Source organism: Chamaea fasciata, unplaced genomic scaffold (assembly GCF_029207755.1).
Source record: "Chamaea fasciata isolate MVZ Bird 193981 ecotype frontalis unplaced genomic scaffold, bChaFas1.0.hap1 SCAF_2, whole genome shotgun sequence".
NCBI classification, from domain to species: domain Eukaryota; kingdom Metazoa; phylum Chordata; class Aves; order Passeriformes; family Sylviidae; genus Chamaea; species Chamaea fasciata.
In genome coordinates, this window is record NW_027094087.1 from 27,142,972 (window position 1) to 27,168,149 (window position 25,178).

Consider the following 25,178-nt stretch of genomic DNA (forward strand, 5'->3'; position numbering starts at 1 on the left):
AGGCATATTCAAGGTCAAACCAGGAAGTCAATTTGCAGTTCAGGATCCAGAATAGCAGTGTCCAGGCACAGCTGTGATAGACATGGAGCTGGAAGTAAGTATATTTGCAGCTGACCACACATAGAGATCTGACACCCATACCTGAGCTTAAATGCAGAACTTGGACCCAAGGAATTCAGGTAAAGGCTCTAGTCAAGGCTTTTAAGGGCTATTACAGCCTACTGCTATAGTCATGGCTATGAAAAGGTAGAAGGTATCTGGGGTGACTTTTGTAATGGAAAAGTACAGGAAAGGAGAAAAACATGAAGATGCAAAGTGGAGTGAGGGAAAAGTGATTACTAAGAGAAAAGACTTCAAAATCAGAACTACAGAAACTAGAAAAGGCCAAGAGAAGCACAGAGAGGAAAGAGGTATGAATGAAAAGCTGTTTGGGATGAAGGAGGAAATGCACATACAATGAAGGTGAAGAGGATTTGGAAGTTTAGAAAGCAGGGAGAATAAAACAGGAGGGACGCAGAGGTAAAAAGGCTTCAAATATGAAAGAAGTGAACAAGAAGAGAGCGCATGCTGTTTCCTTTTTCCCTCATTTACAGCCTGGGAGGAAATGGAGGAGTCATTTGTGGCCTCATCAACAGGGGAAGGAATGGAGGTGATCGATATGGTAGATCCTGAGGGCTCAGAGACATTGAGCAATTCAGCGTTGAAGGATTCGCTCTTGGATCTGGCTCTTCTCCTCAAGATTGTTTTGGGGTTTTTTTTAATGCATGACATAGAGCTTGAAATAATTTCTGTGATCACGAATGATAACAATTTGAACATCTGCCTGTGTTTCATGATCATCTACTGGACAATACAGCTTGTCTTCACCCAACCACATCCCAGGGAACTGGACTAGAACACTGAAGACAATGGCAAGGACCCTGTGCACATACTGAAAGTGTTTTCCTTTTTGAGAAACACAATAAATTCTCAGTAATTTTTTCTAAGCCAGAGTTCCCTTCTTGCACTTCCCATATGTTGTGTAAAAACATCATAGCTAATAATAAGAATTAATTCAACTCACCTATTTCACCAGTGACCCAGTCTTTTAAACAGAATATTACTAAATTCAACATATATTGAAAGAACAAGGGGGAAAAAAGCATATCCCAGGGAACTGTACCTACCCATACACTTAACAAGACTGATACAAGAAAAGTTAGACTCCTCAAAATGCAAATTGTCAGTACCTTTTGCTTTTTCTAAACTCAATAAACACAGAAGTCAAGTAATCTCAGAACACTGAAATGTCTATATTATACACTAAGTGTTATGGAATGTTGTTTGCTATTAGCATCCTAAAAAAAAACTGTCTGGACATGCTGCTAGGAGAAAATCAATTGAATGAGTGAAGGGAAGGAGTACACACTGTTTAAATGGTAAAATGCACAAACCCAATTTTGTTATTTTTCATGATGATAAATAAATCAAACTATTTTGAGGTATTCTTATTGATTACTTGTGTAGTTCAGCTAAGAGCACCAGACAAGTTGTGAACAGTATAAATACAGAATAAAGATACAGGCCTGATGATAGTGTTTGAAATCCAAGTAGGGTTTTTTTTCAAAAGCAAACACTTTATTAGTATATTTGTTAATTATTGAAAACAAAAACTCTGAACAGCCCATTCTTGGAAAATATTTTTGCTGTATTTGTCAGTACTTGAAAAGAATTAACACGGTTATTTTTAAAATGCTTACATTGATAAGGGATGTTTCCACTTGCCATCATCTATTCCACAAACAATCCCCAAGCAGCCAATATAGTAAGTAAAGTAAAAATGTTCCCATAAACAAGAACAGTTTCAAGGGTATGTGAAAGGTGTAAGTATTTGGTATACTTACTAATGTTGGTAAGTTTTAGACCATTGGTATAAATTTTCTAATTATGAGAATCTGAAATAAATGTAATTATTACCTTGCTCTCGAGAATATACTTTAGGCACTTCTGCTGCCCCAAACCACATTGCTTCTTACTCTGCTTTTGCTCTAAAACAAATTAATACCTAAAATTCAATTTCCAGTAGAAAGTAAAATCCTGTAACAGCTTTACTCCGCTGCTTGGATGGTAAATATTTACAAATGTAGGGAGAGAACCAAGTTCATGATCCAGAGAAGCTCCTGGAATTCTAGTTGTTCAACTTTCAGGAAGTTCTAGAAACCTTTGTGACTCTCCCATACTGCATCCTCTACCATATCCTCAACCCCGAACACTAAAAAAATGAGGGTCTTGTTGGAAATGAAAGAGAATCTGTTCTCAGCTCCCCAGTTACCCTCCTATTAATGGGGATGCTTTCCTCTTTCCTCTTATGTCTGAGTTTTGCTGATGAAACAAAAACAGAGCAGAGAAGACCTTCAGTAAACTTCATTATTAAGCCGCTTACCTTTCAGCCTACAAATTGTAGCCACTGAGTCTTTCCTAGCACCTGTCTCCACTTCTTAGCAGAAGAGAAGGGGATTCTTCCCTTTCTTGTAAGTTAGGTGTGGTTTGCACAGTAACTCACAGGATTTCCCCAAGATATTAAGATATTAACAACTCTTACAGCTCCACTTTATTGACTTGCCCTTTCAACAGTACTGTGAGGCTGCTGAAGTAGACAGGTAAATGCACTGAACAGAGGGACTAATAATGTAATAGTCTTTCTGTTCATAGCTGCTCATGAGCTGTTGACTACTAGAAACTGGCCAGTCACCTTGCTGCCCTGGGACTTGTCCCACACCTGGGACAGAGCACTGAGAGCCTTGGAGGAGACCCCTTCCTTACGAGATCAGTTTAAGAATTTCCCTGCCATCAAATGCTGAGGAAAGGATAACAAGGAAAGGCAGGCAAAAGAGTGAATAAGAGCTCCATGTCACCCTAGAGGCCCTAAGAAGATAGTCATATTTTCATGTGTCAGGCCTTCCTCTCCCTGGGATCACATCTCTCTTCCTCCTCTACCAGATGCGGCATTTGGTGTCTGGGTTCATGGGGGATCCACTGGGACACTGGAAGCTCTTGGAAAAGTCCTGGCTATTGCTGACAGGCCCAGAGACACGAAGTGGCAAGGGGCTATGTGGATCCATGTTCATGGAAGACTGGAGCTTCCCCACATCCTGGTGTCCACACATTGCCTGAAGGGAAGCAAAAAAGAAAAGTCAGTTTGGCTGGAAGAACTTGTGTGAACGAGACTTAGGGCTCCTCATGCCCCTGCACATGCCAGAGGGTGCTGGAGTAAACAAAGAAATGTGCATACATGGCTGACAACAATGGTCAGGCTTTCGGATTGTTTTCCCTTTCCTTAAACTTCTCTGTCCCATTTCACTCTCTGACAAGTCATCTGCACTTTTTCTATACTGCATAGTCCAGAAGCCAGAAAATTTAGGCCGCCCTGGCTAGGCTCATGCAACCTTGGACTCTATCTATAAAAGTGGCAAAGATGTCTCAGTGCCTAAGATTCAGCTTCTTAAGTGAAATCAAAGAGTGCTCATCTATAAAGGACAGCACTTACATAAAATCCCATTACTACTCCAGAGACTCAGAGGAGGATTATGTGACTTTACTGGTGTTAAACTGGCGATCCAAGCATTCTGACTATTTCAATCTTTTTTTTTAATCAACAAATGATGCAGTAGCTGCCATTTAGCCTCTAAAATGCAAATCCTGCCACCAAGACCCAATAAGCTGTTTTTTCACAGGCTGCTCTGACTTAATAAACACACAAAACTTCTCCCTTTGCACAATGAGAGTGACTTATAAGGATGTGATTTTTTGAGCACAGAAATCCAGCCGTCTATCATGAGGAACTTGGCAGCACACCTATGCAGCTGCACAATTTACTGCAGCTTCCCACAGAAACAGCATACTATGGGTGCATACACTTCTAGTTCTTTAGCTCTAAATAATATCTGAAACTCTTTTTTTCACTGTCAGTCAGTCAGAGTGATATGACATCCAGCTATTCACCATGACAGAGAAGTGAATGAAGGAAGGGAGGGACAGATACATGACTTTCACAGTTAGATTTCACTTTCCATGTATAGGATGGCTCACAACAGCAAAAAAAGTACTCAGAGGCCGGCACTGAAACCTGCTTTCCCTGACAGAGTTGGTCTGCTATGACTTAATTTTGGTGGAATTCAGTGCTTTCTAAAAGATGTATTTGCAGACAGGCCTTTTGTTAGCTTTGAGATCAAGAACAGGTTAGGAGCTGTAAATATGAATTTTAGCTTCTAAATAAGATTCTGGATCTCACAAAATCATTGCTCATTCTCAATTCTGTGAAGAGGGGGCAAGTGATTGAATATTGAGAAAGACAAACTGTAGGATGTAGAAGAAATGGAGAGTGAAAAAGACACATGACTAGCATTCATTACATGAGCAAAACTGAGGTAGAAAAGTTGATCATGTGAAAGTCCAATCTTAGGTAAATCCTTCTCTTTGTGCTTTTTCAGCCAATTCTTATAAGCCTGTGGAGAGATAAAATGGATAATTATACTTCTTCCTTAGACAGTATTGCAAGCTCATGTCTTCTGCCAATGAGATCTGTCAATCTAATATATATTTAATAAATTAGCAAGTTTGTATCTCTCTCCTCATTCTGAGGTTCTCTGCTGCTGGCCACAGCCTTAATAAATTCAAAGTTGGAGAATACAACATAATTACTTTCCTTACCATTTGAGGTGCTACTACACAGATACTACCACACACATTGTCACAGGATATGGTAATTATACTATGAAAGAACAAAAATAATTTTCAAAACAAATCACAAACATTTGACTATAAATTAAAGATTTTCTGCCTCCCGAAGTTCTTAATGAAATAATGTAACAAATACCATTTTAGACCTAGTGTTCTCACACCATCCTCAGCAGTTAAACTCCTGAAGTACTGCATGAAGAAACAAAAAATTCTCGCTAAAGTACTGTTGGAAACATTGTTATGGAGCCATTTCACCTTCACACAAAATTTTGTTTCATGTCTCACCTTATGTCCTCAATTATAGCATAAGCATGATTTTGTATGCATGATATGAACATGGAAGTAAGGGTGGTGAAGGGGAGAAGTTGTCTTACATGGACATATCAAGGCTATGAGCAAAGCTTTGTGAGGAACCTCTCTCTGGACTAACAGAGGACATGCTGGGCTCATGCTCCACTGGCACAGGCGTGCAAGAAATCTGGAACTGGAGCGGGATGTGGGAGAGAGGAGCAGCAAGGCAATCTTGTGTGTCATGCAGTGAGACTATGAGATTGCAGAAGTAAATCACGGTACCTGGTAAGCGACGGCGAGCCCTCCAGTGTCAGCTGTATTCTCCAACAGTGTGAAGGTGCCATTGACATCAGAGCTGTAGCTTTCATACTGTTCCACCAAGCAGTCTATAGATCTTTGTAGTGCACTCCTGTTGCATGCAGGACAGCCCTCAGGCAACACTGTGGGGGGGAAAAGGTCCTAGAAGTAAAGCTATTTATGGCATTCACCTGTGTTCCTCACATTAATCACTGATTCTTCCTAGCATTGACTCAACTATGTTTTATTTAAGTTCATCTATCCCAATAACATATGTATATAATGATGTAAGGACTATGATTTCAGATCCTCTAAGGGGAAGTACCAGAGGGACCTAAAAGAGTAAATGAAGACACCACAACCAGTACTCACCATAACCATAGAATGAGTGAAGAATTTCATGCGCCATGAAGACCCCAATAGCTCCAAAATTCACAGCGCTGACAAACAAAATGAAAAGAGTGCTTTTGGAAAGAAAAAAGGGCAGAGAAACATTCTTTATAGCCACTGAGCACAACTGTGTGCTCCACAGGAGGATTCTACTCTGAGACCACACAGAAAGACTTTCCATGTGTTGTCACTCAGGTGTGTAAAAGTGCAAATACAAGTGTGAGTTATCCTACCAATGTTTAAAATTGTACTATGGGCTTATTTCAAAGTATTTGTCGCTAATAAGCCATCATAACAATGAAAAGTCTATGAATGAGATTCTGCCTTTATTAGCTGTAATGAAAAGTATTGTTGTTGATATACGTCCTTATTGAACCTCTACTGTCTGAACTGCTGCAAAAACAGCAACTACAATGGTAACCATACAAAAGCAGGATGTTTGGAGAAGCAATCTTGCAACTTTTGTCTACTGACAAAGGACACATAAAATTGGCAAGGCAAATTTAAATCATGATGTTTTGACTGCGATTACTCTGATCTAGCATTGGCAATCCTGCTACAAGCAAGATTCTAGGTTGTCCTAGAAACCTCCAGTAGCTCTTTCCAAATGGAATTTCTATGGTTCTAGGCAATGAATTTACAGATACTCTTAAAAGGAAGAGAACACTCAAAAGGCATTTCCATTTTCTGAAATTATGGGGTCATTCTTTCTTCTCATGCACAGAGGAACACTGCTGAAGCACAACATTTTCATACTAGATCATTATTCCATCACTGAGAACTCAGTAGGAGCTCTATAGCTGATAATTTATAAATTTTACCCAGAGAAGCTGTGGATGCCCCACCCTTGGAAGTGCTCAGGGCCAGGTTGGATGGAGCTCTGAGAAACCTGGTCTAGTGGAAAGTGTCGCTGCCCACAGAAGCAGGGCAGAACTAGATGATTCCTAGATGATAAAGGTTCCTCCCAACTGAAACCTTTTTACAGTTCTATGACTCTGTAACAATTGTGCTGCTTTGCTGAGTTCTTACTTTAAAAATTATCCTCCCAGTCACCTGAATTGGCTTTTGTCAGTAAAGTTTAAACTCTGGAGCATCACCTGAGAAAATGCTACTGTACCAACTCACCAAAAGCCGATCAAGTTTCACTTATCAGTCTACTCAACTGAGGTGACAGTGAGAAAAACGTACTTTACTAACACAATACAAAAGGAATAAGAAGGCGTAGACTATTTTTCACAGAGAAAGAATATAGTGACATCCAGTACTACTGGAAAAAAAATTATTTTCTACTATTCTCTTAAGATGTCCTTTTCTTCATACCATAAGTTAATTAAACACTGCAAGCACTAGAAGATCACCATTGAGAAAATAATTACTTTTAACTGAAACATGTTTCTTTTGAACTTCAGCCTCTTGCCACAATTTGAGCTTATTTTTCAGGACAATGGTATTAGCACAAGTATCTATCCACTACAGGCAAAAAGGACTTAGAGTTATATGTTTACAGTCAACTGTTTGGAGTGCTCTTATTATCAGAAAAAATATTGCTTAAGAGATCTGTTCCATCTGATGAAAGAACAAAACCAGAGGAATATAATCTAGAGAAGCATCAGTATTGCAGGGGAAGATTCAGAGTTAAAAATCTATTTGGTTAGTAGAAAGGGTTTCTTTGAAAAATGAGAGAAGAACTGTGATACATTTAAAAAAAACTTCTGACAAGAAGTTGCTCTGTGAGTCTCCTATTTTCACTGGGTTAGATTTCAGGAATCCTTGGAATTTAGAAAATGAGAGGCAAAGGTGCAATGTCTTCTTTGCATTTAACCTACACATGATTTCTGCCTCTTTGCTCTGGAGTAGTATCTTTGTGTTAGTTCAGTTTCACCTAGATTCTGATTTTGCTTCAGTAGAGTCAGTGATCACTCTCTCTCAGAATGCATCAGGTAGTATCCATCCAGCTTTAGAAAAAGCTGGGTTTACCCCATTTCCTGTGTCTTTCCAGGATGCAGTAAGACAAAGAGATTGAAGACAGACTGCCTGCTAAGACTCCCTCTGGAAGCATGGTGCAGCCCAGGGACTACATTCAGCTTGCACCTCTGAAGCCCCTCCATACCTGGGAAACTCCATGTGGAAAAAAGGACTGCGGAACATTCCAGCTGGAAAGACCACCATGTGGTGCCTCATTGAATAGTATGAATGCACACTCCAGGGGTGCACATGCCAGCTAGAAGCAAAATAAAAAGAGAAATTAGAGAATCTATTAACTCCTTATCTCACACTTAGATACTTTCCTTCACTGAGCTTGCAAAAATAGTTCAACTGTTCACACAGCACCAGCCAATGATGAAATTCACATTTTCTAGAGTTACAGGTGTTTGAAATGAATCTTCAATTGTTTACAGATGGTCAGAACTAATAGCTTAGTTTTCATAGCCATGAAGTGATTCTCCCTCACAATTTCCCTGTCCAGTAAATTAGGATCAGCAACTCCCTATGAAGTCCTTCATAGAGTACTCTGCAGGAGGTGTAGGGCGTTAAGCCCATCTGTCAATGCTGCCCTTCTTCTGAACCATCCTATGTCCTGCCTTTGAGGTGATTCCACCAGCATTCCTGTCATCACAGTGCTTTGCTGTTGGCTTTGTTAGTAAGTCCAGGAGAATCAGCTATCCCCCTTAATTAAGGGTGCATGGCCAAAAAAAGTGGGCTTTTTTTCGGGGATCTGGTGCTCTCTTCACAATGATGGGGTACTTTGGTAGCATTGCTCAGGCTCAATGCAGGACAGGCTGCCAGATTCAAGGTTTCTTTAAAGCAGGATGCAGCGATGGAAACTTGCAGCAACATTCAGAACTGTTGAAACCACATTCAGAGGTACTGAATCCAATTCTGCCACTGGCCCCCAACTGCCTTTCCTCCTCCTCCATAGCGAAAGAGAGATCTAGACATACAGTTCTCACGGTTCTGAGTGACCTGCTCTAACTAATCCTACTTTGAGCAGGAGGATTGGACTAGGTGATCTCCAGAGGTCCCTTCCAACCTCAGCTGGTTCACAAGTATGTGATTCTGTTATATTTTTCAGATTGCTCTATCTGACTTACATTTTCTGTGGGTAATGCTGAAGGAGCTTCAGGTAGGAATTTTCCCTCAGTATTTTCAAGCAGGCCACCACATTGAGGAAAAAAGTGTCTTCATTTATCTCCAGCTGAGGGAAGAGACGGAATGTGACTGTCATAGGGCATAAGTGAGAAATGAATTGAACAATTGAGAAAAGGAAAATATGAGAAAAAGAAAAGTCCCATACATCAAAAAAGGGTTAATCAAAAGAGAAAACAATGGGATACTTGTATTTTTTTTTTCTCTCCCAGTTCTGAAGACCTTCAATTTAAGATATGACAGGAATGTCATCTGAAGGCCAAACAGAATATACAAACAGGTAAAAAATTACTTCTATCAGGCCAGCCACTCTAAATAGGGGACAGTATAGGCAACAATACAGAAGCAACAGATAAAGTTTCTCTAGTCCCATGTGTTCCCAAAAAATGAACAGTAGGAAATGTGCTCCAGAAGTCACAGCCTCTTGTAAGTAGACAAGATAGCAGTTGATACAGGTAAACTGCCAATAATGAGGCAGGCTTGTTTACATTATATAGCTCACATTCTGGTATTCCAGGTTCACTTTGTCAGTCTGGAGTATGTGAGCTGGATAACCAATCTCCAGTTGTAGTTTGGATACCTAAAACAAACAAACAAACAAACATAAAGAAACTTGATCAGGAGGAGGCTTTACATTCTGCAAGTTCTTTTAAAGGCTATTCCTAACCAATGGAAGCATGATCTTTGAGTCAGCCCTTCAAAAGGACAGCTACTCTGTTTCAAGAAGACATCTCCTCCTGCTGCTCTGCTTTCTCAACTCTGTGACCTGAGGCCTAATGTTGCTCTATTAGTTTTCTTTGTATTGTCTTCTGCCATTCAGCTTTTTACCTTTTAACCTTACTAGACATATAAAACTGAATTGTATCCCAAAAAAATTAATTCAGAGTATTCATGGACAGACAAAACCTGAACCTCTCTATGCCTAGACATCAGTGTATGCCTCCATGCATGCTGGCACTTATAAAACCACCTTCAATTTTTAGTATGAATACGATATCTATTTAAGACTCTGTGCCTGTAGAAGCAGGTAGGAATATAGAAAGGTGCAGGTCTCTTCCATTCCTTCTCCAAAGGCTTCAGGGAAAGGAAGGCCTCAATAATTTCTGCCTTCTGCACGCACCAAGGCTTTAGCGTTTTGGCGAGTCTGTTCATCCATCCACTCCACCTGATCCAGGCGGTCGCAGAGGGCATCTTGGATCACAGAGAACATCTGCTCAGCCTGCCATGGAGAAAAGAAGGCATGGTCACAACTGCAAAAAATATTATTCACTCTTAGCTACCATCTTCTCATGTTCCAGCAATTCAACCACAGAATAACTGTGGGAAAATTCCATTTTGACTGTGTGTGACGAAAGAGAAGATTTCTGTTTCTACAGTGATTTAGTCTTAAGTTATTTGGCATCCAGTTTTTCCTCACAGGGCTCACCATCCTCTCCAACACCTTTTAATCTGGGCTCTCACAGTAGCTAAGAGGGAGACAATTCCTTCTAATTCGATAATGAATAATTTCCCCCCTTCCTGAACAAAATGAAAATTCAGTATCCACAGGTATTTCTTGCTGGTGTCTCCCTTTCCAAAATTATGGTAATCTGAGTCAAGCCTTCTCAAGATTATGCTTTATTCATTAAAATCTATGCTTCACTACATGTAGTCTTGGTTTTCCCATTAGCTTTTCTTAGTGTTACTTACTCTTGCCACCTTATAGACTTCAAACTCTTTGCTAAACCTGGTGCTACACTAACTTTCCTCAAAAGAAAAAGGAACTCTGACAATCACAGGACAAAAGAAAAATAAATCTTTTCCACACTGCAGGCAGTTGTTCCTTTTTACTTTGGATCCACTCAGAATGTTTTCATACAATTGCTTAGTATCTTTGCAATTGAAAATCCAATTGAGATATATCACATTGGTGATGAATACTGTTAACACTGTTATTCCAGGGAGCACACAGAAATTGCATGCATATGTAGGGTTGTCATAGCTATTGGTGCTGCACATATGACTTTTCTAACAGTTGAGACAAAGATAATAGCTGGTATTTAGCATTGATTATTCTAGAATTACGCCGATGTCTTGTTCTGACATATTCCCAAAAAAGGAGGGGAAGTGCATAAGCAGAGATACAAAAGGTAGGAAACCTACAGATGATTTTGCTGCCTCAATGTGGTCTTAAGGTGGCATGTCAAAAAAAGAAAGGGGTGAAGCTGAACTCTGCTTGGGGGTTTAAGATGATGAATACCTACAAATTTCTTGGTCTGCTCAGGGAAAATTTCTTGAACAATCATCTCCCCTAGAACTGGCTCAAAGAAAGAGCTGGTATCAGTCAAGCACTTCCTCCAGCGCTCAGCTGGGATCTGTAGGAACAAAGAAGTAGAGACACATGAGAGTGAGGACAAACAACTAGGAAATTAGTAAAATTATATGTAGATGTGTGGACAGTAGCACTGTCTAAAAACGACAGCAGTGAATAAGTAATGTAGTTCTATTTAAGCTACTGCAGTAAACATTTCTAGTAAAACATTAAATTCCTTATGATTTACTCCACTTACTTTCCCTTAAGATGCAGATTTGTATGTCAGCAGAGAAAAAGCCACAGAAGAAAGGTAGCCATCTATATTTTTCCCTACTCCATGATACAGTAAACTCAGTTCTGTAAACTTCTGAGTGTCACATCTACTCATATATTTCTTTTGAGAAAAAAGAAGCACTTAATGACCATGGGAGAGTAGTTTTTCTCCCCAAATCTAAAAAACTCCATCCATCTAAGGTATCAAGAGAGCATTCCGAAGGCATGACCTGCAGTCTTCAGCCACGGGGGAGGCTGAAGAAGCTGATAAAAGGCTAACTCACCATTCTAGATCCCATTTTTCCATAAAGTATCTTGTACAGCTCCAGGCGTGCATCTTGGAATTGGCTGTCAAGGGCTGGGGAGAGATTCCCAACCAGACAAACAATCATATAAATGTGAAGGACCCTGTAAGCAGAAGATTGAAGGCTGGTCACCATAAACACAGAAGCGGGGCAGGTGTCGGGGGAGTAACTTGAGGCAGAGAAATCCTAGGAACCTGAACAATGACAACAAAGTACTCTGAATGGAATATACCTGCAGCTATCAAAGGAGGATGACTGACATGTATGGACTAAAGAAACTCCCCAAAACATTGTGGAGACTTAAGGGCTAACTCCCTGCTGGGGCACAGGAAACTTTATGGGAATTTGGAGAAGGATACTTTTTAGGACTGGGTGAAACATATAGAATATTATGAGAGGTCTGTGGGATTATGTAAGATTTATGATGGCGTGTTTATGGGAAGGACCAAAAGCAGGGAAAGGGAAGGATCATAGTGGATTGGGAGCACATATGTGGGAAAATGGAGAGGAAAGCCGGTAAGAGGGAATGCTGGAATGTAAACTTAGGCTTGCCAGGGTGTCTGCCTGACTGAGTCCTGCACATTGTAACCAGGATACGTCCTCCTATCTTATTAAAAGCTATTGTTAAGTAACATTCCACTCACTGCGTATGAAGATGGAACTGAACTCTGGAGAGATGACCAGTCTGAGAGTTGACTACTGGAGGGACTTTGTATCCAGCTAGCTTCTGGAGAGGGCAGCAGTCTGAGAGCTGGCTATTGGAAATACTAGTGGTTGGGAGCAGCTACTGAAGAGACTTGATAGTACAGGTGTGTTTGTAACAGGAAGACACCAGAGTATCAGCAACCAAAGTAGGGCTCCAAGACTCAGGGGCTCATATATTCATGTGATATATCCAAGTGGACACCAGGAGATTTTGCCCAGCTTCTTGACAGAATGAATATCCAAGCCCAGCTTCTGGAGTGAGCCATATCATGCGTATGCACACATATTTCACTAGTAGAGACCAATCCTGATCAGCTGGAGCTGAGGAATAGAATCAGTCTGGGTTCATGTTGGTATGAGTGCTATAGGTGGATGGGCGCCAGCCAAGACACTGTGCTCCCTTTCTGTGTGACACACATAAATATATTATTTTATATGTGTGTTCATACATGGTGCATGCATATGCAAACCTATTGGGAATATATGCAAAGCCAAAGCACTGGCCGAACCTGTGGATATAAAGCCACAGCAGCCTTGCAATTGCTACACTACTGGATTCAGCAGCCTCTAACACAGCAGCCTCTAAGCTATTAAACTTATGGTTTTTGAAGAAAATATTTCTTAGAGCACGAACAACTGCAACCATAGATACTGACTCCTACCTTCCCTTGTGCCATTTCTCGATGAGCTGCGACATGTTGCTTAAGTAATCCATGTCATGCACTGCAATTGGCTGAGAGAGGTTCATTGGCACTGGATGGAAGACAGCCTTGAGACATGCCAGCCAGTCAATAGCAGGCGCCTTTTCCTGCAAGTAAAACAAAGCTTATATACTGAACTATGAACCTAAACTGGCTCACAATAAATAATAGGGAAACCAGGAGAGTCTTACCAATACTGTTAAGTTAAAATGTTTTTATAATGTGCATCCTGAAGAGGAGAATTGACTTTTTTTTAAAGGGAATTAGCACTGGAGGGAGTTGCGGCCCTAAAAACACTCTGTCAGTTAAAGACAATAAGTAACTGGGTTATTTAAAGCTCAACAGGCTTCAAGTTTAATTTGCAAGACAATGGCGTTTAAACTCCTATCTCTTTTGATCTGGATCTTCAGAATGAAGACATGAATGTCATGTGTAACTGCTTGCTCAAGCTTTAAGGCACAGATACCTGTAGCTCCCTAATGGTAGTGCGATAGAACAGCATCCCCCTCTGCTGTCTTTTCTGCAGTGGAGTGACAAATCGCTGGAGATTAGAGATGAAGGACAAGGTCAGGGAAAAGGAATCAGGAGGACCATCTTCTGTCCTTCCAAGTAGGACCCCCAGTTTCTTCAAATACGAAAGATACACACGGAGAACCTGCAATACAGACCATATGACCAATGGAAGATACAAGACAAAATTAGTCATCTATCCATCCATCCATCTCTCCATCCACCCATCCACTCATCCTTACCGTATAAACTTCAGTCTTTCAAAACTACTCACCCCATCCCCAAAACTGCCCTCTTGCTGCAACATCTTTATGTAACTATTCATGTGGAATACACTTTGCCAAGTACAGTTCCTCTCTCAGTGAAGAACACTGAATTCCCAAAAGATTATTTTTCTCACAGCTCACAATTACTTCAAATACTAGAATTACTTTAGAGATGTAAGCCTGCCATCTCTGGAGTCAGAAGAGAGAAATTCAGTGATAAAATGAGCCAGTATTTTAATGGAGAGAAAATGTGAACTTCTCTTTTCTATCTTCATGAGGTTTCAGAGGAATGCTTGTGATGGCTCAGGGTTTGTGTTGTTGGGGTTTTTTTTGAGGACTTTTCTGAAAGACTCAGATTGAGAAACCAACATAACTCAATTTTTATGAAGTTCAGAAATGACAAAGTTCATTTTGTTACAGCGTCCCAAGGTCAAAGGACTTGTTCCCCCAACATATGTTCAAACACTTTAAAATAACCCTAAAAATGCTAGCTATCCCTCCCTACAATACACAAATTTTGTTATAAAGCCTTATTTTGGACACAAACATTTTTTAAAAAACATTCATTCAGGGCAAAAACTAAAAGGAAGTCCAGGTTCAGACTATTTAGCAAATAGAAATTAACATTAAAATTATGATTATAAAATTCTGTTTCTACACTGGAAGTTTGAAACGTGGCATCTAAAATGGGTTATATATTACAATCTATCCTTTGGAAAAGTTGAGTTTCGTAAAGGATTCCTTCTGGAGGCATTTTCAGAGGTCACTGACCGTAACCCATGGAAACAGACCACTCTGAACCAGGAGGCAGTTCAAGGAGATCCCTGCATCAAATAGCTTTTTTTACCTTTCTTCAGCCTCTGATATGTTACCTCAAGATAATTTTTCTCTTTGAATTCACTCTCAAGTGGAATATCAAACTCAGGATGGTCAATCTGCAAAGAGGAGTAAAGGAAAAACATTATTTTCAGAAAAAATGCAAACATGAGGATATTCTGGTAATTTCTTTATCATGGAATGTGAAATGCTATTAACTTGCTTTTACTTTTGGAAAATGTTTGGTAAGTTCTTCAGAGAAAGACACAGGCTTAACTTGAGCAAACTTTGGTCTGACTCTTTACTCACAGTGCTTCCTCAATAATGCTCTTTCTTTAGCACACTCACCTGAATAATATTGGTCTCGGGGTCAAAAGGACTAGGTCCCACATGGACTCTAAAAAACGGAAAGGTGCTGTATCTGCTCATGAGAATCTGAAGAGTTTCATTAAAATCTTTTTTTTCCCCCACACCTGTGTTATGCCATCCACCAACCTAGAGAAAGACAGAAATGCTGCAAGTGAGAAAAACTGGTTAGATCTGTATTTACAATTTCTTTTTTCTTTTACACCTATAAGCTCAGTCATTCTTGTAACTGAGAAGCAACAAAGCAAAAAACCAGAGGAAACTTGTGAAGTGCTCTACATACCCTGCTGGCTTTAAAATGACCTGACATTTTCCCTTAAGCAAAGCAATGAACTGCAAAATTACATGAGGAAAAAAGGAACTGTAATTAGCAACAGAGTAAGGTGTGCAGGAAAAAATGCTGGATAAGCAGGAGACAGGAAATAGGCCTAATTTTCCTAAAGCCATCCAGAAGGACAAGCAGGGATCAGTGATTACAGGTCCCACCTTCCTGACAAGCAGATTCACAGGTGGGCCTGTAGTCACTGTTTCTTTTGCTGTAAGGTTCGGCATCCTCTTTTGATACAGGACATAAGTGGTCTTTGCTGGAAGGAAGATATCCAGCCCTCCCTGGCACCAAGAGGAATCTCCCAGAATGGAAAGAGAAGGATTTTCTCCTCTGAACAAGCTCTCCTGGAAGCCTTGCCTACTGAATGATCATCTGGTTTTAGACACAAAAATTCATCCACTTGCAAGATGTTCCCCATTCTGTGAGTCAGATCGTACTGAACCAGACTTCTGAGATTAAACATGATCCCTCTTTGTAGACTCGGGTTTTTTACCATCCTTAAGTAATATATAAGATTATGAGGAGAGATTCAGCTACCTGATGTCAGAAAATCAGTTCTTGAAATAGCATTTAAAGCTAGATTTATCACTTAGAAGTTGTGCTGTGAACCATGACTAGGGTCAGATTCTACAAAAGCTACATCAGGTAAGACTATATGACCCCACCTGCCCACTTTCCTTCTTCCCGCAGTAATTTTTTTCCTGAGGGAGAGGAAACAGCACAAACGTTCACCTGATTTAGGAGGTCCTTCAATGGCTGAGCTCCTTGGGATTCTATTTGTACAGTATCCATGCAGGAACGATAAAATTGCATTGCTTTCTCCTTGGCTGAGCCTCTTATCCCAAACTGTGGACTTTCTGAGGGGAAAAAAGTAGATTCAAAATTTTAAAAAGCAATTAAAAAAGAAGTTGGGACAGTATTAGAGCAGAGAACAATTTTATGAAAATGCTGTACTTCGATCCAGAACATTTTAACTATAACATCCACACTTCCCACAATGACCCAAAGCAAGGGTCCTTTTAGCACCATGACTCTTCTTCCTGAGGGCAAATATGTGAGTTTCTTTGCATGGAAACAGGAGCTCAACGGGAAGTTGGTGAATATCTAGGCTTCAGTCCCCCATGGAGGCAGGACACATCACCAGAGGGCACATTCAGACTAGCACAGCAACAATGGCCTACTTTGACAAGGTAACAGGTCTGGGTTGCTGTCGGAATTTTAAAGCGTGACTTTCATCCGTTGCACTTGGCAAGAGGAACAAAAATGTTTAAAATGAAGCTACTGTAACATGACATGCTCAAAAAATAAATCTGTACCTGTAATGATAGAAGAACGAAGAGAGGGGACTCAGTCCCTGTTAGGAATGATTGTGCTTTCAGTTACTACTATTGTCAGCTCTGACCAAGGCAGATGCCGAAGGTAACACACCAATCGTCTCTCCCTACCTAAAAGCCTTTTCAGGATCAACTGGTTTTCTTCCAACAACACATCAAATACGTTTAGTGATTCTTCTCTAGTTCTGCTTGACTGTTTGCCTTCCCATCTGCCACAGGCATATTTGTAGAAGTTCTCACAGGGGTTTACAGTGTCATTCCTAGAATTCAGAAGTCTTTCCAACAGAGCAGGATCTGCCTCATCATCACAGGATCCTGAAGAGGAAGTAAATAAGAGAGAACTGAGAAGTGACCGTGGAGAGTGAGAATGACTCTAAACAAAAATCTTTTAGGGGACATTTACCCCAAAAGACTTATTTTTGGTACAAGCGCCTTTGCATGCAGTGTTGAATTCCTTGTAAGGTACTGCTGAGTATGGAAGAAGTGTGTTCTCACTTTCACATCCCAGGAAGATTGTCTTCTGTTTGTACTATCTAGGCAGCCACAGGTTGGATTATTCTGCCTTCTCAGTGTCTTTCCTCTGAATCAGACAAATTTGGCCGCATGATAAACAAGAAGTAACTGATGGTGTCAATACGTAATGCAAGAGAAGGACATAGCACAGAGAAAGTAATGAGATAAGATTAAAACATGTTTTCGGCAAGCATAGGAAACATTTCTCAGCAATGACATTTGGTCAAGAGAGGACAAGGATCATTCTAGAATATCTTCCATTGCTCCATAATTTTCTTTTTCTAAACTGCTTCAAATTGCTGAGTATACATTGTCATTTTAGGTCAGTATCTTTTATCAACATCAGATCAGATCAATTATTTACTGAAATAATCCACTTGGAAATCAAGGTAAGACTTCCCCTACTATGGTTTCAAAGCTGACATGGGAGAAGGCAGGCAGAGTGGAAATGGACAAGATCCAAACAGTTTTTTCTTGGTCTGTGCAGTGAACTGTCTTCAATATATAACAAGAGCTAAAGAAAAAAGCTAGGTAAAGATTCAACAGTACTTTTTTTGGAGCAGGGAATGTCTGTATCCACCAATATAAATGCATCTTCTGTACTGAGCTTTTTAAATGCAGAGATATTCACATGGACCATTTTGCAGATAGTTTATTAGCAAATTTGGAAGGCAAATTAATGTTTCTGGTCTATACTCACAGTTTCTCCATTAGTAAGAAACTCTGACTTTTGCTCTTTATGACTGCACTGATCCATTCTAGAAAACCAAGACTAGAGTTAAGTCAGAGATAGAAAGGCAAAGGAGGAGCTCTACGTCTCAAATTCAGTTCAGTTTCTTGACTACAGAGAGAGCAGAACACATTGATGAGTTGCAAGACAATGTAATGCTGTCCTCCCTCGAAACTGGGCTCAGGCATATTAAATAGCAGGCAGAGGAGGACAGTCCCCACTGTGACTCAAGGAAGAGGTAGGAAAATGTACCTTTTTGACAAAAGGTGTTATGATTCTTGGAGGCTCTGAAAGTCTCGTTCTTAATACTGATGTTAAGTTTAAAACATAGTGGAGGTAGGTAAAAGAGAAAGGGATCTTAAAAATGGAGTGGATGAGGAAGAACGGAAAAGGATATCTCATAGTATACCTAGAGCACAAGTCATCACGAGGTAGGTGATAAGCAATGTAAAGCCAAGGAGAGTACTGAGAAGAAGTGCACACAGAAGCAGGCTTTTCCCCTGAAGGCATCGTTCTTTCTTTGCACCTGTTCTCAGCTCCTGGTCACTGGTCTGAAGAGACAGAAAAAAACGAAGAAAGAAAAATTCATATTAAGGTTAGCACTAATAACATACTCCATCTCCCACCTAATCTACTAGAAAATCATTCACAGGACTAGTGCCAGAACATCAATAGTCATCCAAGTCATCAACATGACTGTACTCCCACGGGCTTTCTGACTTTCTCAATTTCCCTGTTTTTCCAAGCAATACCTGCTGCACAGTGCTATGAATTGCTCACTGAAAATCCAGCTTCCTAGGAGGAGACATGTGCCTTCATGGTTCATTCTGGCTTATGGAATCACCTTGCATAAACTTCCTGAAGATATTAAAGCCTTTCTGAGTCTATAAAGCTAATAACAGGATGTCTAGGACTGGTGGTTCTTTATTCTGCCAGAGTCTGGGAAGCTGAACACTAATTCCAGATCTCTCTTCAAGAAATAAAGTACTAGAACCAAAGCCCTCTAGTCCAGTTCAAGTGAGAGAAAAGATTTGTTCTATTCTACAAACGGGAGTAAGCTGTAAATTGTTGAGAAGATCTTATATACAGACAGGTTTTATCTCACTTAAATTTAGTTTTGTTCATATTCTAGGTGTGTCTTTTCAGTCCGTGGAACAGGCTAGGGACCTAATGAGTACACCTTTTGTTTTAGATATCTGTTTTAGGACAAGATGAAGCATTCTCCAGAGTTATCTGTCCTTTTCTCTGCTGGCTGCAAAGGAAGCTAGATGACTATCATAGGATACACCCCTAACACCTATCTGGATATAGTTAGGTAAGATGACATTTTCTCTCCTTCTGCATACTTTGATGTACATAAGACTGGAGAACAGCAGTTTATGAAAGAACAGACACAGGAATGCATGCTGGTAATATATAAGAAAAGGGAAAGAATTGAAAAAAATGAAAAGTGGAATGACTGAATAAGAGTATACAGTGAGAAAAGGGAGGCAGAAGGGGAAAAAAACCAGAAGATAATGGGAAACCTTGCTGCAGCAAACAAGGAGAAAATCTCACAGCTGTGAAAGCTGATGGAAGTGCTACTGGGAGAGTCCTACATGTCACTGTCAAGGCCTGGCCTGTACTGTCCTCATAGGCTCAAGTTTAGCTCCCTGTTCTATCCTGCATCTCTGATAAAAGAAATCTGTTTCATGAGAAACCCTGACAGACCTTGGATCTCTTTAAGGAAAGGCAAGAAGCAGCCTTAGTGCACATGCCCACTTCTTCACTCGGCCATTTGCAGCTCTCCTGTGTGGTCTCGATCTGAGCTCTGTTGCAATGGCAACCGTGCATTTGTCTTGACAGGAATCCCATCAATCGGGATCTCGACCATCACTCGCAGACTTGATCTGCGGGTTTATCCTTTGACCTGCCTCCTCCCAAGGGACTTGCCTGGAAATCTACACTCTTGGTTGACCGTGGGCACTGTCACCAGGCCTACCTTACACCCCTCATGCCCATGCTGGGGGGTGCACTGCTTGCTTTTTAAGACACTGCCTCTTGCCTGCCTTGTCATGACCCTCAGGTTCCAGACTGTCATCTCTTCTTCTGCCTTTGCTGCTGCCTTACATGCAGGAGCTAAACTGCATTTGTTACCACACCCAGTATCTATGTTCTTTGTCACAAAACCAGGAAACATGGATCTTTACAAAAATCATAAGAAACGGAGCAAATCTTACAGGAATTAAGATTGTCACAGTATATGCCCCTTCACCTGAAGGAACACTAAGGAAATGAACAAGTCTGCTGTTAATCATCTCAACTAATATACCATGTACAATTCCGCACAAAAACATTAACAGAAGAGAAAATAAAAATAAGCAATAGAAAAACAGACCTCATAATTTTATAATCTTTCAAACGTGCATTTTATTCAATCTTGAATAAAAGCCTCTGAAAGGTTTACTCAACTCCCAGAAATTACTAACAGGAGTTGAGTGCCTAATGCTTTTCTCCCTTAAAATCCTCTTCTCCTAAATTCTTCAGGCAGGATACAGAACAACCAAATGGAGAGCAAGTATGTACAAGTGACATTGGAAGTTGCTAGGTACAGAACATGATCATACTGGCAAAGTGCAGTGTACAAAGGAAGAAATCCAAATTCCTTTCATATGTCCCTGTAGCAAAACACTTGTTTTACTCCTGGAGTAAGAGAGTAAGTGCACAACAGTATGGCAGGGAAGTGAATGAAAGAAAATTAGCTTAGCTGATAAAGGAAATAGCAAAACTATTCTTTGGCATGCAAGCCTTCATCTCTCACCATCTAGGAAAGAGTGAATGATTTACATTCACAATTCTCCTGACTTCTCTGTTGCAATAAACTTCTTGCTTTTCACATGGAAAATTTGGCCTATTCCTATTCCACGAAATATTAACAATTTTGCAATTATTTGGTTTCACGTTCTCAGAAGACACCTGTTTCTCTCTTTTGAGTAATAAATGTCATGACTATGGAGATAATAACAAGAAACTGGTATTTCAAGACTGTCTGTGCAATTTCTTATGAATTTTTGGTTGGCAGTCAGCCTATTTCAGGCCTATGTAGGATGTTTATTTTGAAATGTAAAATGCATCAAATAGCGGATTTTTAAAAATCTCTAAGAGAAACAACACTGCCACCCTCAAGTCTGTTCTCAAGTTCTCCATTGTGAAACAACTAGAGAAGCACCTGGCTGACAGCAGCATGTCCAAAATAATAACACAGCACAAAAGAAATGACAGAGGAGTAGAAATTGGTTGTGGACCTCTATATAGGAACTGGATTATGGTCTGTGTTATGTGAACCATAAGCAGAGAAATTGTTCTTCAAACACTTTAATAATAAATGCTTTTCTAATCTTGCCTCTGTAACTGGGCTGGGATTTGAGAGAAGCTGTGGACCTACATAAACAGAGACGAAAGAGGAGGGCAGTCATATTTCATTCTCTTTTATGTCTTTTTCATGACAACAGCTTAAACAAATCAAGACAGACAAATACCTGCTTTTTCAGTACTCTTACAAAGACACTGACCAGGGCAAAATCCCTGTCAGACTCTTGATCTAGAATGAACTTCACTTTTATGCCACAATGGATTAAGCAGTTCATAGGCACTAAAATACAGACCCCTTAGGAAGGAGTGATTCTTGGTCAAGGGAGAAATGTGGATTTAACTAGATGGACCCAGAGATGGCATACCAACACTTCCAGGGCACAGGATGCAGGAATGTTACATAGCTTACAAGAGGGAGCAGCACTCTGTTGTGGTATGTTTTGAGACTTGGTTGCTTCGTCCAGCATGGTCCATATAAAGATACAACTGAATGGTTTGAACAAGCCAGTGGAAAAGGTTAAAAAGACTTCAAACTCTGACAGGATTCTCATTTATGGGTGAGAAGAATAATCAGTATTAGCATAAAGATAAATGCAATTTCCAGTACAGTTTCAGTTCTTTCATGTTTTTAAGCATGTGCAAATGCTCAAATTTAAATGGCTTCACTGTAGCTAAGTGAGAACAAATGGCAGTAAAATCATTAAAAGATGTATTCTAATAGTTGTAAGTTATAAAATTTTTTAACTTTAAATTAATGTACTATATGTATCATTTGATTCAAATGCAAGCATGACTTAGGATAGCAGAATCATGGCAAGTACTGTTATCACTAAAGCAATAACTGTTTGATACAACTAAATCAGCCAAAGAATTTGATTTTCCTTCAGCATCTCCTTCTTTCTGTTTGTGAGCCATTCCTGAGTTCTGAAGGAAGGTTGAAATTACTCTGCCTAATTCTTCCTCACCTTGCATTTTCACAGTATTTAGTGCTATTACAGAAAAAGAAGCACCTAGTTTTCATGAAAATAAAGTAAATTAAAATAAAGAGATCAAAGGAAAAGAGAACTGAAGTTATTTTTCATAACTATTTACCAGATAATATAGGGGTATTATTTTTCAGCCAGTAGATTATTCATGAATTACTGACTTTGGCTGTCACCCAAATTGTGTTTATCACATTACTCACATGGATGGCATATTTTCAGACTAATGCACCAGTATCACAAAAACCTTCATTTTCTTAAATTTATCTTTTGTCAGCAAATTATTTAAGCACATAAATTGAGCCCATTAAGTGCCATTTGAGAAACATTTTTGCCTGTGTTTTAAATAGAGTACCTGCTCACATGAAATACGAAACAGAAAGGTTGCTGGTTATATTCTAGAGTACTAAAATTGTAAAGCAAAACCATGGCCAACAACTAAAATTATGATTATGGCCTGATCTTCATTACACAGAAATTTGGGAATGGAGATACAAAACAAACACTTCTGCAAATTCTTCAGCCATAAAAATGCAGACAAGATAAAGATAAGTGACTGTTTGCATTACAGCCACAGTCACACTGAACAGATCTCAATGGAAGAATACACACACATCTCAGTGTTTGTATTATTTAGTAACACAGAACACTACACTTATCTCTGTTGCCCTTGAATGTTTTGTACTTTTTAGCAACCTTGAGCTAACAGTTCAGTTCAGTGCAATTTGTCTGTAAATATGCAATTAAGACTTTGCTAGCTATTTATATAAGACATCAAAGCAGAAAAAGAACACCACGCTACATGGGAAGCAATTAGGCTCACCATGTCATTCTCACATTCCAAAAACTATGCCTTGCTTATCCACAACTATTTGTGGGGGGAAGACTGCACATTTCTGTACAGGTACCAAGTACTTTCTTACCTTGCTGAAAAAATGGAGATAGAATAAAGATTTCATTATTATTGTTGTTGTTGTTGTTGTTGTTTTGTTGTTGTTGTTGTTATCATTATTACTACTACTATTAGTTTTACCGTTACTACTATTAATTGTTGGTCGGTGCTTCAAACAGTTCTCAGAATGGCCATTAGGGTGACTAACAGGAAGGGCAAAAACCCCTAAATCATCACACCATATCCCAAATCATTAATTTTGAGACCCGAACAAGACCTTGCTGGATACAAACTGTCAAAAACTCAACTATCCCATCCCCCAAGGCAATATGCAGTGTAGCTATGAAAGGGGAAGGAAAAGAGAGGTGTGCAACGAAGGACCCTCAGCAGATTGCAAGACAGACCCATTTCCTTACCTGTGGAAGAGTGCTCATGCTTGTCACCGAGCAGGCTTTGCTCCTGCAACTACCACAGTTGTGAACACTGTTTACGTGGTTGCTATCAGTCTTCTGTGCCCACACACTCTGATACGTTTGGAGACAATCTCTCCTTCCCAGCTTGGCTGTTTGCTCTGCGGAGAAGTCAGAGGAAAAGCTCAGAGACAAACACCCTTAAATAAAATGGGAGGGAGGGAAATGGTGTTTCTGCAATTCTCCACCCACCTTCTTTACACCTCTACTTTTCATTAAAGGATACCTTTTTCCCCTCTTCTGTGTCTCTGTGACCCACCTGCCTTTCTGTCTCTTGGAGCTCCACCGAAATCTTTTTGAACAGAAGTATGTGATTCTTTATCGCCCTCACCCTCTTCTCAGCTATTTGCTGTTTCTTTTCTCTCCAGCAGCCTCACTATCCTGCCCACCCAACAAGCCTGTTTTGGTCTGATATTCTCCCTGCCACTAGCCTGTTTCAACCTGCTGCTGCCTTGGGGCCCGCAGGCTTCTGCCTATTGCTAGATAGTGTGGGCTAGGGATCCTAGTGCTCCTCCTCCCACGAGGAAAGGCGAGGGTGCTGACTTGCTTCTTGCTCTCTCTCTTTCTCTCTCATCTGCACCCTAGTGTCCATTCAAGGGGTGAACACATCTGATTCTTGCTCTTTACCGTTAAGAGGCATAGGAAAAAAAGTCATTAATTACTGATTCTGTTTACTGTTGTTCATTGTTTCTCAGGAGATGGCCAGCCTGTGTGTCTTTGCTTATTTAAGGAGGCATATTGGGAAGATTTGAGAGGGAGGATTCTCTACTTTGAGGACAGGGAACCTGGATTACTTCTCTGAGACATTAAAAACTGAGTAGGAGAGTGTGACACTGGGATTTGAGACCTTCTCAAGTGGCAGCTGTGAGCTGAGAGAGGTAATGGAGGCCAGCTTGGTGTCAGTTTCCAAAGTGCTTGAAACAAGCAGAATACCAGGATGGGACTGTTTGCCTCCCCAGGCTGCAAGTCTCTGAGGGGAATATGATATTTTAGTTCACTAGTCTGAAGACAATTTGGTATCTGCTCAGTTGTTCAGAGCTCTTATCAACCTGATTTTTTTCCCTGTATCTACAGTGCTTGCATATTTTAACACTACTATCACAACAGATTTCTTATATGGCTGAAACCAGTTCCTTTCTCCCAGTACCTTTTAGCTTTCAGCTTACTGGTAGCTATATATTTCTATATTTACCACACAGCTCTAAATACAAAGAAGTAAAAAAAGTCCTTGCATACTGACAAAAAGGTCCTTACTGACCTTTCTTGCCTTGGCGTGTGTCACTTCCCTTTACCTTAACATCAGAATCCATTTTGCAAATATTTCTTGCATAAATTGATTGAGATTTGACTTAATGAAAGTAATAAAACAGTCTTTTGTTAGCCGCAATTGAGATCTTACAGTGATCAACTATATTACTATTCTTAAACTATCTGGACAAATTTGTTCATTACAATATCCAGTTTATTTATCTGTCCTAACTGTATCTATATCTGAACT

At 40.0% G+C, this 25,178-nt stretch overlaps 1 protein-coding gene across 5 annotated transcripts; it reads right to left on the reverse strand.

The window, feature by feature from the left end:
- Positions 1 to 1,555: 1,555 nt before the first annotated feature.
- KEL (Kell metallo-endopeptidase (Kell blood group)) lies at positions 1,556 to 24,149 on the reverse strand. Of its 5 annotated transcripts, none has more exons than XM_066175376.1 (19): positions 23,940 to 24,149; positions 23,627 to 23,781; positions 18,394 to 18,535; positions 16,853 to 17,056; positions 16,140 to 16,264; positions 15,062 to 15,208; positions 14,770 to 14,832; positions 13,588 to 13,776; positions 13,083 to 13,228; positions 11,695 to 11,818; positions 11,088 to 11,198; positions 9,965 to 10,063; positions 9,347 to 9,424; positions 8,790 to 8,893; positions 7,808 to 7,918; positions 5,680 to 5,771; positions 5,293 to 5,450; positions 4,392 to 4,484; positions 1,556 to 3,149 (listed from the first exon to the last, which is right to left on the reverse strand). In XM_066175376.1, the coding sequence occupies exons 2-19, from the start codon at positions 23,642 to 23,644 to the stop codon at positions 2,973 to 2,975; spliced, it is 2,181 nt and encodes a 726-aa protein (XP_066031473.1). In that variant the 5' UTR covers positions 23,645 to 23,781; positions 23,940 to 24,149; the 3' UTR covers positions 1,556 to 2,972. The 5 variants fall into 5 exon arrangements, with proteins under 5 accessions (XP_066031473.1, XP_066031475.1, XP_066031472.1 ...); XM_066175378.1 differs by having other exon boundaries at positions 5,680 to 5,747; positions 23,873 to 24,149; XM_066175375.1 differs by having other exon boundaries at positions 23,873 to 24,149.
- Positions 24,150 to 25,178: the final 1,029 nt, after the last annotated feature.

Excerpts from the sequence above, each read along its gene's own strand:
- KEL (XM_066175376.1), bottom strand. Across the intron at positions 17,057-18,393 it reads CGTGATGACTTGTGCTCTAG|GATCCTGTGATGATGAGGCA; the intron begins GTATACTATGAG and ends CTTCCTCTTCAG. Across the intron at positions 8,894-9,346 it reads TGAACCTGGAATACCAGAAT|CTGGAGATAAATGAAGACAC; the intron begins GTGAGCTATATA and ends CTCTTCCCTCAG.